Source organism: Carassius auratus, linkage group LG28B, assembly GCF_003368295.1.
Source record: "Carassius auratus strain Wakin linkage group LG28B, ASM336829v1, whole genome shotgun sequence".
NCBI lineage: Eukaryota > Metazoa > Chordata > Actinopteri > Cypriniformes > Cyprinidae > Carassius > Carassius auratus.
Genome location: NC_039293.1, coordinates 7,545,185 through 7,564,686, shown reverse-complemented (window position 1 = coordinate 7,564,686; position 19,502 = coordinate 7,545,185). Strand labels below are relative to the sequence as shown.

Genomic DNA, 19,502 nt, shown 5'->3' with positions numbered 1-19,502 from the left:
TCTCTCTTGTGAAAACACATTAATACAGTTGAGTTCAGTATTTACTCTCATTATCAGTGTATGACTTTGCATAAATTTTTTTCTATGGATGTTCACAAATATTTTAGTTAAATTATTAGTTTTTTTTTCATTTGGTAAATCTGACATTTACGTTTAACAGTATATTACTGTTTTTCCTTGACTTAACGGCAACAAACTGTAGAAAAACACTTTTTTTGCTGGCAACCATTAATTTATGGCAACAAACTGTAGAAAAACAGGGGTGCCAGTAAATAACTGTTTTTCTAAAGTTTATTTCCTGTAAATTAATTACAGTTTATTACTGTTAAATTATGTTTCATGCTGTTTTTTCTTCATATTAAATTTTTAACCCTTTAAACCCCACAACAAATCCTCAGTTTTAAATGAACACTTATAAGGTGTGCACACTACAGAGTGTTTGAGTAACACTGAATTAGTGAAGTTAATGAGCTAATTATGTGATTAATTGATGATTGAGCATGAGTGATGAACACCTGCTATTAACACACATAATTACTAAAGGAAAGAGAAACACAAGAACTACAAATGACTTCAGCCACAGCCTTAGATGAAATAAACTGAAATAAAATAATTCATCAAATCTCTCAAGATCTGATTAAACAACTACTAAAACAGCTTCACCAGATTCACATTACTAACCAGACTGACTTTATTTTTGTCAGATGTCTACAGAAGATCTTATTGAGAGTTAAATAGGTTTAGGTGTTTTTTTTCACTACCATGATGGAGATCAGTGTTTACTTTAGTTGGGCTCTTGAAATTGATTTTAAAACAACTGTTTTTTTTTTTTTTTACATGCTGTAACAATGCATTTTTGGAACCTGTTATAGCGAGAAAAAAAAGGTATTGCTGTTCATAGATTGACAACAACAAACAATCTATTATTTGTGATCCAATCCTGTGTCCCTTCTCTTATTGAATATTGACACTACAGCAAAATAAGAAACACTGCTGAGCCTTAAGTTATGAAAGACTGTTAAGAAAATTTCACTCATAAAAAAACATGTGCTGATATTTAGACAGAAACATCAATAATCAGCGTATGAATCACAACAATGGTGAGAATCCACAAAATAAATAAACAGAACATGCTACTAAAACTTAAGACAAAAGCAAAATTATAAGCACATAAGAATTCAAGAAAATAAGTAAAGAATTCACCATCATAATTTATTCATGCCGCAATGCATGCTGGGAGTCATGGATGAGTTTTATCCTGTGCTGGTACCCAGCATGCATTGCATCATAAACCTTTTGATTATCACCATTGTTGAGATTCATATGCTGATTGTTGATTTCTCTCTTTGAGTGTGGAGGACACCGCTGCCCAAAATATTTAAAACTCAAACTGTTGTTAAAAAATATGTTTAGATTATCACATTACGGTTCATTATCATAAAATGTAAGAAAAAAAAATTTGTGTAATTTTCTCAAATATTGCAACACCAAACTAATATTTGACTACTAAAGCAACTCTTTAAGTCATTCTAGTAGATCATGCCTGACAGAAACCGCCATAATCACTTGATTATCAACATTGACATTGCAGTAACAGTGGCTGAAGTCAGTTGTAGTTCTTGTGTGTGTCTTGTTTCTTTTTTCTTCAGTGATTCTACTCGTTAACAGCAGCTGTTGATCAGTGTCTGAATTCACTCATTAGTGTTCATTCTCTCTGTTAGGTGGACTATATTAGTAAACTCATGTAGGGAATAGTGAATGAGGGTGTAGGGTGTGATTTGAAACACAGCCGCTGAGTGTCGAGTTTGAACGTTGTTAATTTACGATATATAGCAGCAGGCTACCTTCTCGAAAATTATGAATATTACCCAGAATGCACTGTTTTAATGAAAAACAGTATGTTACTGTCGAAATCTGGCCGTTTTTTTACAGCAATTTTTAACAGTGTAGCACACATATATGTGCTGAAATGCTTAACACAGAGATCACCACTGTATCAGCGACTTCACATTTACAGTCTTTATATAAAGAAGCAGAAATTCTGAAATTGTGGCTCATCTTTGACTGAAGCACCGGCTCTACTCTCCAGCACAATGGTGAACAACAAAACTGCATTAAACTAACAGATCTCTCTTGTGAAAACACATTAATACAGTTGAGTTCAGTATTTACTTTTTTATTATCAGTCTATGACTTTGCATACATTTTTTTCTATGGATGTTCACAAATATTTTAGTTAAATTCACTTTTTTTTTTCATTTGGTAAATCTGACGTTTACATTTTACAGTATATTATTGTTTTTCCTTGACTTAACGGCAACAAACTGTAGAAAAACACTTTTTTTGCTGGCAACCATTAATTTTTCAATTTGTGGCTGATGATGTTACTGTTTTTATAAGAAATGTTGATGATATAAATACTTTAACAGCTTGTTTAAATAGTTTTCATAAAGCAAGTATAAACTGGGAGAAATGTACAGCTTTTCTTATGGGTGAATGGAGGGAAACCTCATCAGTGTAACGGACTCGAGATGGTTTTAAAATTCTTGGGACTATATGGAGAAAAATTGGGAAGGACTTTCTGATAAAGTGATAGGGAGAATCCAGAGATGGAGATGGATTCTTCCACATCTTTCATACAGAGGAAGAGTTTTAATTGTTCATATTCTGGCAGCCTCAATGCTGTGGCATAAACTCACAGTTTTGAGTCCTCCTAAAGGTTTTTTCATGAAGATTGAAACACCTGTACTCGGCGGTGGCAGAAGGAGGACAAGGACTCATTCATCTGGAATCAAAAATGAAGGCTATGAGACTACAAACATTGAAAAAGATATTTTATTGGACAGAGTAACTTGGATATCATTCAGTCTCATTCTGTTGCAAAATAAAACCAATGTAAAGTTGGACAAACATTAGTTTTTAACTGAAAATACTTCTGATCTAAAAACTCTTTTGCCTCATGATGATTTTTATGTGTGGTTAAGGTGGTAAGAGATTAAAGTGCACATTATTTTAATCCATTGTTGAATATAAAATCAAGTGTACTGAGGTCATTTGTTGTATTGTTTTCTACAGCAGGAATAGTAAGCATTACTGATTTGCACAATAGACCATGGAAGAATGATCAGGTTGGTCTTAGATCAGTCAGATCAATGGAAGGTTTTGTTAACAGTCTTAGAGCCTCTTTTCCTTCTAAACTTATGTCCTTTGTTAACAATGTTGTTCATAATGGTGAAGAGCCTCAGACCTTTCCTGTTTTAAACGTTATACCCAAACATGTGAAAATGAATGAAAGTGGACAGGTTTCTTTGTTGAAGGGGTATGAAGTTTTGGATTTCCAATCCCTCGGGAAAAAGCTTTTGTGTAAAAGATGCTTATTGTAATCAGTTAAGAGAAAGGGTTGATAGTAAATGGAGGTTTATCTCTCTGTTCCCAAAGAAGTGACTTCTTCCTGGAGACTTTTATATAAACCCCAATACCAAAGAGAAGTGGAGGATCATACATCGTATAGTGGCCACTAATACTGAATACTGAATACATCCGCTTCATCACTGTTAATGTTTGACTTCATGTCACATCTTTAATAACATCCTCACAGAAAACCAACACAGATAACATCAGGAGCAGAACTGAGGAGCTAAGGCAAAACACAGGACTTCAACACTAGAAAACTGAAACAATCCAAACCAGAGAAACTAATGAATAATTAAATCAGGAAACAGAAACACGGGGAAAACTAAACCCAAACAGAACATAACCATCATCTGAATAATGACACGATATACTCTCTTCTGAAGATCTGCTTCATATCTGACATTAGGAACAAATTAATTCAGTTTCCAACACTGATGCTGTTATTTTCCTGTTTATTAATATAAAGCTGCTTTGAATTAAACTGAATTATATAAAGTTCTTTAGAAATAAAAGTGACTTGAATATTTAGTTTGAGAAACAAAGAAAAAATCAGGTTTTCCAGACACTTGACCACAGTTTAAAACCTAACAATCATGACAAACTTTTAATGTTTCAATCTGAAAATGAGACTGAAATCATGAAATCACACATTGTTAGTTTATATAAGTGATTATTAATATTTGTTGTGTAACTGACTCAGATTTGATCATTTGATCTGAGAATCAGATTCATAAACAGCTGAATAAAGTATTTCTAGACCATTTACTTCAATTAATATGATATGATCATTTAATCAGGATCTGTGACACATCACTGTTTCTCATTGGTCAGATATGATTAAGATGATTTAGTCTAATCCTTTATCATCAACTACTGATCGATAAGATCCTCAGAGAAGAAGATAAATCATAATTACAGAAGAATGGAAAGAGTGTGTGAGTGAAGGAGGTTGTGAATGTGTGTAGATGTGTGTTAGTTACAGGATCAGAGAATGACACTTTTCCTCTGTCATAGTCCAGATTCACTCTCACACGATCAAACTTACGTTTAACACGAACACCAGAACCTGGAGACACTCCATACCACACACTCCAGACACTGTACTGATCATACCACACACACCAGACACCAGTCTTATAGAAACCCCATCCCTTCCTCTGGTTTGATGCTGTAGTTACTCCAAGTCTCCAGACTGAACTCTCTTTAACCTCCACATCCCAGCAGTGTGTTCCTGAGTTAAAACCCTCTGAACCCAGAACACAGGGATGAGAGTCAAATCTCTCTGGATTATCAGGAACAGGTTGATCACCGCTGAATCTCACACTGGTCAGATCCTCAGACAGAACGAGACGAGGATGAGCCGTGTTTGGATCCAGAATCACAGGAGCTGATGACACACACACACACACAGATCATGATCAAGAGTGAACACAACACAGATGATTATGAATTATGAGACTCTCATCACTGTCAGTCATTCTCTGTCTGATTGATTCATCAAGACTGAACGTTCAGACAGAAACAGTGAGGGACACAAACTGAAAACAGATTCATTTATATTCAGTTATAGTCAGAAGATGCTTTTAATACAAAATATTACATTTGAACAGAACTTTACACATGATTTCATGTTCAAATGAGATTATAATAATACAGAAATAATGATTATATCTTTATGATTTCCCTCACTGTTTCTCTCGTTTCAATAACAAAGCTTTTACTAAATACTAGTATTATTATTTATAAACACTAGATAGTATTCCTCAAAAGTGTGGTGAAATAATAATAATAATAAATGTTATAAATAACAACAATAAAAAGCTTGCTGGTATTAACAAACTACAACTAAAATAATTCATTTTTAATTATTCAGTAATTAAAGTAATTCTTAAAATAAATTATAAATATTAGATGATAATCTAAAAAAAATATTCAATTGAATGATTAGAAAATGAAATATAATTAGTTATAAGTAATAATAGATTAATAGATTTTTACAGTAATAAAAAGATCAAGCCAAAGTGACTCACAAATGATGAGAATAGAATCAATCAAAAACAACACAAAGAGCAAAGATATATAAGAGCTATAACAAGTCTCAGTTAGATTAACACAGTACACATAGCTTTTAAATAATATAATAAATAGAAAACTGATAGAATAGAACAAGAATACAGCAAGCTAGTGTTAGGGGTCTTTTTTTGCTTTTGTTCATTTTATAATAAATGAAAAGAAAACCGTTAGAATAGAAGAGGAATAAAAAGAACAGAGAAGCTAGTGTTTTTTTTTTTTTAAACAAGTAGTTAGTAAATGAATGGAGAGCCAGTCTAAAAGGGACAATATTTTATAAAGAATAGAATTAGAATAGAGTGTGCTAGAGTTGGAGGGGAGCGGGGCGTCATGACCTGATTATTATTTATTACTCAGAGTGTACTTGGATCATGGCACACTATAGATCAACATAATCTATATAACCTGAGAATCAAGATCTAGTCAATGTGTTTGGGAATGTTTTGAGCGGTTCTTCAGTGGTTCTTTGTGAGGTTTAGGTGATATATAGCACCACTGCTGTACATTAAGATGTTTTTAACTGTGTGTGCACTTGGATGGGATTGATGCAGAACACAAATTACAAGTGTGGGTTACATTATTATACTCCATTCTTCTCCAGATTTTGTCATTGTAGTTTTAATGTTCAATTCAATTATGTTATTCACACAGTAATCATTTTAAAAGTGAGGTGACATTCAGCCAAGAATTGTGACCCATACTCAGAATTCTTTTCATCCAAGTGCACACACACAGAGCAGTGAACACACACACACACACACACACACACACACTGTGAACACACACCCGGAGCAGTGAACACACACACACTCAGAGCAGTGAACACACACACACACACACACACTGTGAACACACACCCGGAGCAGTGAACACACACCCGGAGCAGTGAACACACACTCAGAGCAGTGAACACACACACACACACTGTGAACACACACCCGGAGCAGTGAACACACACACACACACACACACACAGAGCAGTGAACACACACACACACCCGGAGCAGTGAACACACACACACACACACACACACACACAGAGCAGTGAACACACACACACACACTGTGAACACACACCCGGAGCAGTGAACACACACACACACACACACACACAGAGCAGTGAACACACACACACACACTGTGAACACACACCCATTTATGCTGCGGCGCCCGGGGAGCAGTTGGGGGTTCGATCTCAGTCGTGGTGTTGCCGGCCCGAGATTGAAACCCACAACCCTAGGCTTAGGAGTCAAACTCTCTAACCACTAGGCCACGACTTCGTCAGATTTTATAACATCACATCTGACGAGGAGGTTGCTTTTTAACAGGAACACTGAAAGTTAGGGTTTTATCTCATTTGCAATATATATTTTATAACAAATTTAATTTATAGTGGTATATACCGATAACTTACATGCCGTGCGAGTTTAAACAGGCCGAAACTTTTCTCTCAGAAAACATTTCCCTTGACTCGCAGTGAACAGAACACTGAAATTAAGTGTTTAGTCTCATTTACATATGTATTTTATGTACCATTTTATTTTATAACCATATTTTTGTGCTGTGCGCTCCTAAACTTTTATAATAATAATCTTTTACTAGTGATACTGAGAAGACTGAGATGATTTTACTGTTTGGAAAACACCAAAAGTAAGAGATTTAAATTCACATTATGTATTTATAACATCATAGAAGATATGACACATTATTTTTTATGGGTGTTTTTTTCTTTTTTAAGAATGTGTTTTGTGTTCATCAAAAGTGAGTTAAAAGAGTTTGGGATTACATTTCTGAGTAAATTATTCCTCTAATGTCTAAAATCAAAAGTAAATGTGAGTATGCAATCATCAGTACATTGTCAAGCTCATTAAGCCACATTTACATATTTAAGATTATTGACTGAACCTTTTGATCATTAATATTTGTTATTGACTCTTTCTAGTAGGGTTTCCCTCTACTAAAGGTTTTCTTATTTTTCTTATTTTTTTGTACATCTTATTGGCAGCCCCCATTTCTAACCATTTAACTACCCCAATAGTTTGATGCAGGAGAATATTAAAGCATCAGGAGCATCTGCGTGTAATGAAGGAGGAAACAGAGGAGATTGACCAAAGAAAAGATGGTGCTGATAAAATACTGTCAGACAAATCTTGTGTCCAATACCAGCAGAGACTCTCTCTGACTTCCTGTTTCTGATCTTGACATCAATACAAGTAAAACAGAAGAGATTATATTCAGGTCTACATCTGATATTAATACAACGCCTGTTTTAATTTAGAATGGAAAACTTCAACAGGTTAAAACACAAGTATTTAGGAGGGATGATTGATGGTATGTTATCATGGAAAGATCGTATCGATGCTCTCTGTAAAAGAACAAAGCTGAGAATCGTCTTCGGTCATTCGGAGAAAGAAAGCAGATTCTTCTGTTGCTCTTTATGTCCGTGATAATGAATACACTGCAATATTGTTACTCCATTTGGTATATAAGTTTGTCTGTTGTGCTAAAAACAAAGTTGTTTAATCAATTATAAATGTGCTCAAGGACTGTCGATCAGACCCTTGAGAGGTTTTATGATTCAGCTTATTATAAGAATTTGTTAAGACTGTCTAATAATATAGTTTCTGTTCATAACCATGTCCTGCGTAATGAGTTTGAATTATTATCATCAAACCGGACGTACAGAGTCCCAAGATTGAACAAAGTTAGGCTGAAACATTCTTGTGTGCATCAGGCAATCCTAGAAGAAACTTCATAAAAATCAAGAGTATTGTGAACAGATGTATAAGTGTAGCAGAGCGTGAGGTATAATGTGACCGAGTTTATATTTAATGTGAATTTAACATTGAAAGTTACTGTGAATAAAAACATTAGTTAATTTACTAATCATAACACTTTCATTGTTTCATTGTACAGCCAGCGGATGAACACAGATTTTAATTGATGCAGATAATGATAATGATAATGATAATGACTCGCTGATCGTTATAATCACGTCGATGTGATTGTATAAATATAGAAAATATGTATTGGTTATTTTTTTTCTTTTGGAAGAGATGTGTTTTTAGCTGATTCTTGGAGAATATTGTTATACTCGCTCTCTTATTCTCTGTATATATAAACCTAATTCAAAATATTAATAAATAATTAAATAAAGTATTATTAATAAAATATAAACAGCAGTAATCATATGGGAAAAGTGAGCTGCTGATTTTGGTGCAGTAGATGATCAGGTTCTTCACAGATAATGCTGAAATCTGTCAATATTGCATCATTTCCAGTGTGTGTGTATGAAGCTCAGATCTTCTGCAGTCAGACTCACTGTTCTGGACGATGTCCTGCATCTTCTTCCAGACTCTGAAGGACAGGTTCCCCAAGTAACGTGACACATGAATCAAAGCTCCAGAAGGAGTCTGTGGATCCGGCTGTGATGAGATCTGGACTCTGGAAGAACATTCAGGATCAGAACTGAAGTGACTCTGGATCAGAAGCAGAGAGAGAGAAGATCACTCACCTTTCCATCGAGACCGGAAACTCCTGCAGAACAAACACAACGAACATTGATCAATCTATCAATCAATCAACCATACATCAGTCAATCAGTGTATGCTGTGAAATCAGACCTTCAGAAAGCAGACGTCACTGGCTCTCATCTTCTCCTCCGTGTCTTTGATTGTGTGTGAAAGAGCTGAGATGTGTCTGTTCATCTCCTCCAGCTTCTCCTTCATCATCTGCTTCTTCTGCTCCTCTTCCTCTCTCAGTGCAGTGATTGTAGCTTCTTCTTCATCTCTGAGAAACTGATGAAGCTTCTCAAACTGCTGTTTAATCTGACGCTCTGTGTGCTCAGCTTGAGACTGAAATCAAACCACATTCACTTCAATCGTCTCCATCAACACACATCAACACAATCACATCATTCAGATCCCAGAGAAACTCAGAGACAGACATATAACAGATCCAGAAGAAGATTGATGATCCTCATTTACACAAATAATCAACTGGAGTCCATTATATTAAATATATCAGATCAGAACTGTATATAGTGATCTACAGCTGTAATAAAAATGACTTTTGTTACAATCCCCTGCTCTTCAGAAATCAGAAATGGAGGCGCAATGAGACTCCTGGACCTCTGAACCCTTAAAATATATTATTCTGATATTGCCACCCTTCTCAGAAAGAGTAGCGTCCACACTGAAGAAGTTTCAATGTGTGTCGGTGTCTGTTGGTGTAATCTCCACTGCTACTAGTACTGCTGGTTCTTCTATGTCTGATTGGACTTCATGTAAATCTGAACCTGGAGTCACCCGTGAGGAGGTTGAAGAAGGATGTCTACAGGACACAGAGGTTTTAGCCAAAAGGCAAAGTAGGTGATGGGTGGTGGCAGGTTAGGCCTGTAGAAGCAAAGATTGAGCTATCTGAGAATTCCTGTGCCTAAAAACTGACGTGAACATCACAGATTTTGGGGTATGGGAGAGTACTGTAGAGTAGGGCTGTCAAAAGAAAATTAGAATTTTGAATATTTGTAAAATTTAAAATAAAAATCTGCATTGAAATGCAAAAACGTAGCATTCAAATTTAAGTTGTGCATTTAGGAGGCTGCCTTATAAGCCCCAGGTATACTTCACATTCCGTGTTCCATTCCGTCTCGCGCACAGCCGCGTCCGCACAACTTTCGAAGGTGGACGAGCTCGACATGCAGTACCACTTCTTGTCTCATCATTCACCTCGTGTACACACACCATCTGCGTGGTCTCAAAAAATGTATATAATGTAAACAGTGCGTGTACTACCAAATATACTTGACCTTTAACAGTGGCGCACGAGATGCGATGACGATGTAAGTGTTATTGCCCATCCCATCCCCATCCCACTGCATCTCATATTTTTAAATGAAAAAATGTATTCTGTGTGACTGGCTTTCTGCCCTTTGTGTTTAACTATTCATGCATACATGACACTGTTTTGTTTATAGTTGTTCCAGCAACTTAATTAATTGTAATTGGTTTATAAACATTATTTTACATATTATGAATTTTTTTCTTGCTTTCTTGCTTGCTCTGACAGGAAGGGTATAATCTTCCTAATGTTGTATAAGGCAAACCTGCAGGACCGGATCGTTATAGCAATGTGGTCTGTGAAGCTTAACTGATGATCCATCACAACTCCTAGGTTTCTGGCTGTCCTCGAAGGAGTTATGGTTGATGAACCCAGCTGTATAGAGAAGTTGTGATGAAGCAGTGGGTTAGCTGGAATCACCAGGAGTTCTGTCTTCGTAAGGTTAAGCTGAAGGTGATGGTCATTCATCCAGCTAGAAATGTCACTCAGACAGGCTGAAATGCGAGCAGCTACCGTCGGGTCATCAGGCTGGAATGAGAAGTAGAGTTGGGTGTCATCAGCATAGCAGTGATAAGAAAAGCCATGCTTCTGAATGACAGATCCTAAAGATGTCATGTAGATGGAGAAGAGAAGTGGTCCAAGTACTGAGCCTTGAGGAACCCCAGTAGCAAGGTGGTGTGACTTTGAAACATCACCCCTCCAAGACACACTGAAGGATCTGTCAGAGAGGTAGGAATTAACCCACAGGAGTGCAGTTCCAGAGATGCCCATCTTTCTGAGGGTGGACAGGAGAATCTGGTGATTAACAGTGTCAAAAGCAGCAGACAGGTCCAGTAAGATGAGTACTGAGGATTTTGAAGCTGCTCTTGCTAGTCGCAGGGCTTCAGTAACCGAGAGCAGAGCAGTCTCAGTTGAGTGGCTGCTTTTGAAGCCAGATTGGTTGCTGTCCAGGAGGTTGTTCTGTCCAAGGAACATAGAAAGCTGGTTGAACACAGCTCGCTCAAGTGTCTTTGTAATGAATGGAAGAAGGAGATACCAGTCTGTAGTTTTCTAGAAGCGCTGGATTTAGAGATGGTTTCTTGAGCAGTGGGCTTACCCGAGCCTGCTTAAATGCTGAGGGAAATGTTCCAGAGTGAAGAGAGGAGTTGATAATGTGAGTAAGTGAAGGTATGACTGAAGAAGAGATCGCTTGAAGGAGGTGAGTGGGGATCAGATCAAGTGGAAAAGTAGTAGGATGATTGGACAGGAGAAGTTTGGAAACGTCTATCTCTGAGAGTGGGGAGAAGGAGGAGAAAGAGTGTGTGTCGGTCATTGTGAAGTTATCCTCAGTCTGCGATGTGGAGAATTGGTCACTGATGGATCTTGTCTTATTTGTGAAGGAAACTGCAAAGCCGGACACTGTAGTGCATCCAGAGTGTCCGAGTGTCAAAACAGCTGTTAATTTTGTTGTGCTAGTAGGATGTTTTAGCAGTGAAGAGTTTTGCAGAGAAGGAAGAGAGGAGAGACTGATACACACTGAGGTCGGTAGAGTTATGCACATACACATACACACACACACACACACACACACATACACATATATACAGATCTGCATTCAGCCCCCCACCCCCATCCCTCGCCTTCGCCGCTTTGTTCTGCCAGTCTGGCAAGCGGGTCTGTGACCAGCGCTGTAATGGCTGTTGGACCGGATGACGGGCTGGATTACCTCGACCTCCCAATTTCTGTCCCCAGTTGCAAAGTCATGTGTTTATGGTGTATTGATTATGTGCTTTTGTTGCTGAGGTGTTTTTCCTGTTCTCACACTGTGCTCTCAAAAGGAGCATAGTCTGGGTGTTGTTGTTTTTTCTCCTCTCTTTCCTAATGTTATGCTGTATCTCTTTCCCCTGTACTCCTGTATTTCGTTGCCTTGTACCCACATGTGCAATGACAATAAAGTTGAATCTGAATCTGTATAGAAGTGTCAGGAAGCATTTAACAATGCAAAAATGTTGTTGGCACGAGCTATGCCCCTAAATTTTAAGCATCCTTTTAGTGTTGCAGTGGATGCCAGTGAGAGTGGGGCTGGTGCTGTGTTAATGCAGGTGAGTTTGAACGTATAGAACATCCAGTATGTTACTTCATTAAAGGTGCCTTAGAATGCATTGATACAATATTTTTAATTATTGTCTGAGATCTACATAGAAGGTATGTGGTTTTACTTCACTTCATCTACAGCGATATTATTGACTTGATTGCAAATAAATGCACAGACACTATTTAACTGAACAGAGATGACATCACTTAATGCAATGATGAACTGCCTTTAACTATCATTCTGCATTATTGAGACACTGTTTTCCTAATGAATGTTGTTCAGTGCTTTGACACAATGTATTTTGTTTAAAGCACTATATAAATAAAGGTGATTGATTGATTGATTTAGGTAATGGTATATATTTCAATGTCTCTCACAGTAATATCACTGGGTAATTGTCCACCAGCCCTATAGTCATAAATACAGATCACAACAATTTGGTGTTCATTAATAAAATGCAACAAAGCTAAATAATAATAATAATAATAATAATGGGAGTTTGATTCTACAACAGTACCTACAAGACATAAGACATATCAGTGGACGCATTGTCCCACGTCTAGTCTTTTAGGGGGTGCTCTTGTTTTATTTTCTTGTTTCCTAGGGCCCAAGATGAAGGAAAAAAATGGATTCATCACAGTAGGTCTTTTGGTTTGTTTATGTGTGTGCTGGAGGATTTCCAAACTGTAAACCTCTTTCTAGGGAGGGAGGTGTTATGACCCCCTGTGCTGTCCTTGGGATTTTCTTTGTCAGTGCATGGGCAGGGATTGGACTGAGGGGCACTTAGGTAACTGGGCACACCTGGGGAATGGGTGGCTGTATACCAGCTCTCTCTTCTATATAAAGAACTGGGCCCGATTCCCCAAAACGTTCTTATCGCTAAGTAGTTCTTAACCTATTCCTTAACCTCTCTCTTAACCTTATGGCACAATTTCCGACACGTTCTTATGCTAAGTATATCTTCTATAAGTCATACTTTCATAAGGTTGGTCTGGACCATTTGTAAGCTCTCTCTTAGCGTTGTTTGAGCTCAAGACGCTACTGTACAGCAGTCTTTAGAAACCAGCGCAGCGAAGTACAAGTCAAACTATGGTATGTTGACAATCTTGTGGCTCAACAATGATTTTATGTAATTAAAGCGAATTGGCAATCAATTTTTTGATAATTAAAATCTGGCAAATAATTTGGCTCTAAATGGCTAAGATCTATAAATGAGTATCATGGTGGTGTCCAGTAAGCGACCATAGCAGCGATCTAATGTGTCCTTATATTGAATCAAAGACGGAGCCGGACGCGGAGCCATTTAGTCCATGTCAATTTTTTTATTCGGCAAAACTTAAGCCCTTCTGACATTTTGCCTGACGTGGCTATATTAAAAAAAATTCGCCTCCCAAGACAGCTCATTTTGGAGCTGCTGGACCTTCTCAGACCTGCGCAAACCCAGCACTACGTTTTTTTTGTTGTTGTTTTTTTTTTGCTACAGAGAGATTCATCGAGGTCGTGGGAGAGGGCTATGGCCTAATCAAGACCTCGGTGTGGAGGTGCGTTCACACTGTCACCAACGCCCTTCTGCGTCATGCCGGGGATTGCATCCTGGTGCAACACTAATGGCACACTAATCCCTATCGCCAGTCCATCAATGATTGATCAGGCGTAGGCTACTCATCGCGAATGGGAGACGCAGCCATAAACGTGCAGATGTACCATAGGGGTGTGATCTCCGACCTGGTGGCAATGTCCAGCAAACTTCAGCAACTACCTCTGACGAGAAGCTTGGTGCCCTTTTTTTACATTGCTTCCCCATTATATACTGTATCTAACTCTCTCTCTCTCTGTTCATTGTAGATAGGTTGCTTTTTATTAAAAACATAAACCAATTGCAATCAATACCGCATTAAACAGAAGTAACTGCAGCTGCTTGCCAATTAATTCTGATTGTAAAGTATCTTACCATTAATATAAAAGTGTATTATATAGTTTTTATAAGTCATTAAACCCATGTCAAGAAGCGGCACAAGTGGCACAATGGGATAAGGAGGGTGGATGATTAGCGAGGGATCCCCGGTTCGTCTAACCGTCACAACATATCGTGTGAACATATTACTGACCATTTGATAATTAAATTTGTAGTCTATATTCTACTGATAACTTAAAATATGTTAAAATAAATGTTACTGTGATAATTTGAGCAATGTTTCATTTGCATAGAACGTGTTGTCTTTCTTAACGCTGTATTGCACCTTTGCGTGAAGTGGAAAATCGATTCATGAGCAATCGATGCCAACTAATTCAGCACCCTCACTTTGGACAGCACTCTTGTTACGTCAGATGTAAGAGGCAGCGTGCTAAGAAGCTTCCTGAGGGACACTTCGGGGAACACACTTAGGAACATAAACAACTTTGGTAAGAAATATCTTTCGAGGTCATCTTAGCACGCTAAGAGTGAGCGTTATCGGGAAACCGGGCCCTGGGCTGTTGGTCTTAAAAGAAGGTCACATGCTTTAGTTTCTCTCACACTTGGGTTTTCTTTTTCCCTTTTAATATTAATATTTCATTGCATTTAGACACATATTTACATTTCTTTTTCCAAAGAACAATGTTTATTTTTTATTGCTTAATTTCTTTTCCCAATAAATTATAAATTATTTAAACCCTATTTTGTTGTCTGTCTCCCTCTTTATGTTGTGGTTTTGGAACGAGCTCGACCCTAACACTCTGGATTCTGTTTCCTCACCTTGATGTGTTCAGCTGTTTTCTCAAACTCTCCTTTTGTTTTTTCATTGTGTTGAAGTTTGTCCTGTAAGGACTTCAGTGCTGTATTGAGCTCCTCCTAGAATTAAATGAAATAAAAATCCATAACAAAAAAGATTACAGTGAAAAAACAAAAAACGGTAAAATGATATTATCATATAATGCAGTGCAAAAGTATTTGCCCCCATCCTGATTTCTTCTGTTTTTGTGAACATCTCATACTGAATTAATTTAGAAATTAAAACCTGTCATAAAAAGGCAACCTGAGTGAACATAAAGCACAGTTTGTAACTGACAAAGATATTTATCAAAGCAAAAAAAGTTATTCCAATACCAACTTGGCTTTTGTGAAAAAGTATTTGCCCCCGTGGTTATATATTCCTCAAATCTATAAAACTTTATTGTTAATGGTGTTCAGCTGAACTACACACAACCAGATCTGATCAATCAAATCAAGACTTAAACATGACTTTTATAACATGCAATTGGCTAAAAGCCATTTTTCTCACCTTATATGATGAAACCACTTCATCGATGGGTCTGAATTTATGATTGTCATGTTTTTGTGAATTAATACACACGACACACACCGGCTGTTTGTCCTCCAGACAGAAGAGTTTGAGTTTCTCACTGTGTAAACTACAGATCTCCTCAGATCCTGATGAACGAACCTCATTTCTCTCCTTCAGGAACGACTCACACAAGTTTTTTAACACAAGATTACATGGAGGATCAACTTTTGATGATCTTCTTCTGCAGACGGGACACTCCTGAGATTTCTTGGTTCTCCAGAACTGTTGAAGACACTCTTTACAGACACTGTGACTACATGATAAAACAACAGGATTCTTGAAGATTTCCTGACATACAGGACACGAAATATCATCTTCAGATAGAGAAGCCATTTTCACTTTTAGAGCTCCAGTGATCTAAACTTTACTTTCACTTTCTGAACGACAGTTTGAAAAATAAATCCCCCTGAGAATCACAAATATCTAATATCTATTCAGAACCAAACTTCACAAAGATCCTTCTGTAAAGTGTTTCTCTTGGTTCTTCACTGATGGCTGGTTTCTTTATTGTTTTTGTCAGTAGAGAAGAGAGTCAGTGTGAGAGAAAGCAGAAATAACATGTCAGTCTCTTCCTGGTAAAAGCTGTGAGAGGGAGGAGCTTATGATCACATGACTGTGTTTAAACAAGTCTGACAGGAACATCTGGATTTCTTCAGGTAAAATCTTAACAAATTGTATTCAAAATGAACTTGAACTGAAATGGTAAAATAAACTGCTATAAACTCTTGGATAAAAGAACAATGAAAATACACAAATATTTACAATTACTTTTGAAGGCTCAGGAAACCTTTGCAGGTGTTTTGAGTTGATAGGATGATTGGCATGTCACCATATTCTAATTGTTGAAAATTGGTGTGTTTTTGTTAAATGTGAACCACAATCATCACAATTAAAAATAACCAAAGACTTAAACTTCTTAATACAAATGTTTCACAATTTGAATTGAATTGAATTACTGAAATAAATGACATTTTCCATAACATTCTAATTTATTGAGATGCACCTGTATATATTATATACTTGATGAAAGCATATGTGGTGAGAGGAGCCAACATTTGAAGTCTGCTGCAACACAGTTCTGCATTTCAAATGGGGCTAATAAAAAGAATAGATGAAATAACAGAAAGTGTGTTTGGCTCTGTGAGACTGATGGCATGAGAACAAGTTAAAATAATGCTTAAAACTACATCAGAGACATACAGTCTTTATGTAGCTCGTAAAGTACCAATTCCAATACTTACATAGGTAAAACATGAATTGGACAGAATGGAGCAGCTGGGTGTGATTGAAGAGGTTTCTCCATAGACACTTCACGCTGTGCCACAATGGTGCAAATCATCAAAAGAACGGAGACTTCAGAATTTATGTGGACCTTAAACACCTGAACAAAGCCATAATTTGCAAAAAGTATGTTCTGCCAAAGTTACATCTATGCATTGAGCAGATGCTTTTATCCAAAGTGACTTACAGTGCATTCAGGCCATACTTTTTTTTAACCAGAATGTGTGTTCCCTGGGAATTGAACCCACAACCTTTTGAGCTGCTAACACAATGCTCTACCACTGAGCCACTGGATACGCTTGGATGAAATCACTTCTAAATTTGTGGTGACAACAGTCTTTTCTAGACTGGATGATACCTGGATGATATCTCAGATCATTATTTAGTTTTGTGCAAACTTCATATAACCAAAATTGTAAATTCTACTTCTTGTTACAAGTATCGAAGAACCATCACTTCTACCACAAAAGACTGCTTTTTAAGTTATCTTCCTGATTTATCCAAATTCCTTAGCATATCCAAAACCTCAGAACAACTGATGTAACAGAAACTATGGACTCTCTTTTCTAGCACTTTAAATACAGTTGCTCCTTTACGCTTAAGGAAGGTTAAGGAAAACAGTTTGACACCATGGTATAATGAGCATACTCGCACCCTAAAGAGAGCAGCCCGAAAAATGGAGCGCAGCTGGAGGAAAACAAAACTAGAGGTATTTCGTATTGCTTGGCGGGAAAGTAACCTATCCTACAGAAAAGCATTAAAAACTGCTAGATGCGATTACTTTTCTTCTCTTTTAGAAGAAAACAAACATAAAGCCTCAACAAGTGTTGACATTTCCCAACACCACAGCAGTAATGACTTTATGAACTACTTTACTTCTAAAATCGATACTATTAGAGATAAAATTGCAACCATTCAGCCGTCAGCTACAGTATCACATCAGACAGTGCACTATAGACCCCCTGAGGAACAGTTCCACTCATTCTCTACTATAGGAGAGGAAGAATTGTATAAACTTGTTAAATCATCTAAACCAACAACATGTATGTTAGACCCTATACCATCTAAGCTCCTAAAAGAGGTGCTTCCAGAAGTCATAGATCCTCTTCTGACTATTATTAATTCCTCATTGTCATTAGGATATGTCCCCAAAACCTTCAAACTGGCTGTTATTAAGCCTCTCATCAAAAAACCACAACTTGACCCCAGGGAACTAGTTAATTATAGACCAATCTCGAATCTCCCTTTTCTGTCCAAGATACTAGAAAAGGTGGTATCCTCACAATTATATTCCTTCTTAGAGAAAAATGGTATATGTGAGGATTTCCAGTCAGGATTTAGACCGTATCATAGTACTGAGACTGCTCTCCTTAGAGTTACAAATGATCTGCTCTTATCATCTGATCGTGGGTCTATCTCTCTTTTAGTTTTATTGGATCTTAGTGCTGCGTTTGACACAATTGACCACAACATTCTTTTGCATAGACTTGAACACTTTGTTGGCATCAGTGGAAGTGCATTAGCATGGTTTAAATCGTACTTATATGACCGCCATCAGTTCGTAGCAGTGAGTGAAGATGTATCATATCGATCACAAGTGCAGTATGGAGTACCTCAAGGCTCAGTACTAGGGCCGCTACTCTTCATGCTTTATATGTTACCCTTGGGAGATATCATCAGGAAACATGGTGTTAGCTTTCACTGTTATGCTGATGATACTCAGCTCTATATTTCTTCGTGGCCTGGTGAAACACACCAATTTGAAAAACTAATGGAATGCATAGTCGATATAAAAAACTGGATGACGAGTAATTTCTTACTGCTAAATTCAGAAAAAACAGAGGTGTTAATCATAGGGCCTAAAAACTCTGCTTGTAATAACCTAGAACACTGTCTAAGACTTGATGGTTGCTCTGTCAATTCTTCGTCATCAGTTAGGAACCTAGGTGTGCTACTTGATCGCAATCTTTCCTTAGAAAGCCACGTTTCTAGCATTTGTAAAACTGCATTTTTCCATCTCAAAAATATATCTAAATTACGGCCTATGCTCTCAATGTCAAATGCAGAAATGTTAATCCATGCATTTATGACTTCAAGGTTAGACTATTGTAATGCTTTATTGGGTGGTTGTTCTGCACGCTTGGTAAACAAACTACAGCTAGTCCAAAATGCAGCAGCAAGAGTTCTTACTAGAACCAGGAAGTATGACCATATTAGCCCGGTTCTGTCCACACTGCACTGGCTCCCTATCAAACATCGTATAGATTTTAAAATATTGCTTATTACTTATAAAGCCCTGAATGGTTTAGCACCTCAGTATTTGAATGAGCTCCTTTTACATTATACTCCTCTACGTCCGCTACGTTCTCAAAACTCAGGCAATTTGAAAATACCTAGAATATCAAAATCAACTGAAAAATCAACCTACCTAACATTGGGAGCCATAGAGTCTTCGTGTAGATGGTAGATACTTTTCGCGAACAATGGCTTCGTTCAGTTGT

The 19,502-nt window shown here is 37.2% G+C and overlaps 1 protein-coding gene across 2 annotated transcripts; it reads right to left on the bottom strand.

Moving 5' to 3' along the window:
- Positions 1-2,821: 2,821 nt before the first annotated feature.
- On the bottom strand, positions 2,822-16,289 carry LOC113067410 (tripartite motif-containing protein 35-like). Of its 2 annotated transcripts, XM_026239807.1 has the most exons (7): positions 15,658-16,053; positions 15,132-15,227; positions 9,108-9,338; positions 8,999-9,021; positions 8,807-8,928; positions 4,528-4,801; positions 2,822-4,497 (listed from the first exon to the last, which is right to left on the bottom strand). In XM_026239807.1, the coding sequence occupies exons 1-7, from the start codon at positions 16,051-16,053 to the stop codon at positions 4,281-4,283; spliced, it is 1,359 nt and encodes a 452-aa protein (XP_026095592.1). In that variant the 3' UTR covers positions 2,822-4,280. The 2 variants fall into 2 exon arrangements, with proteins under 2 accessions (XP_026095592.1, XP_026095591.1); XM_026239806.1 differs by having other exon boundaries at positions 2,822-4,801; positions 15,658-16,289.
- Between the last annotated feature and the right edge of the window lie 3,213 nt (positions 16,290-19,502).

Bases quoted from the DNA above. Each gene is read 5' to 3' on its own strand.
- LOC113067410 (XM_026239806.1), bottom strand. From the start codon at position 16,053: ATGGCTTCTCTATCTGAAGATGATATTTCGTGTCCTGTATGTCAGGAA. The intron at 8,929-8,998 runs GTGAGTGATCTT...ATGTTCTTCCAG, and splicing joins TTTCCGGTCTCGATGGAAAG to AGTCCAGATCTCATCACAGC. The intron at 4,802-8,806 runs GTGAGTCTGACT...GTGTGTCATCAG, and splicing joins GCAGGACATCGTCCAGAACA to CTCCTGTGATTCTGGATCCA.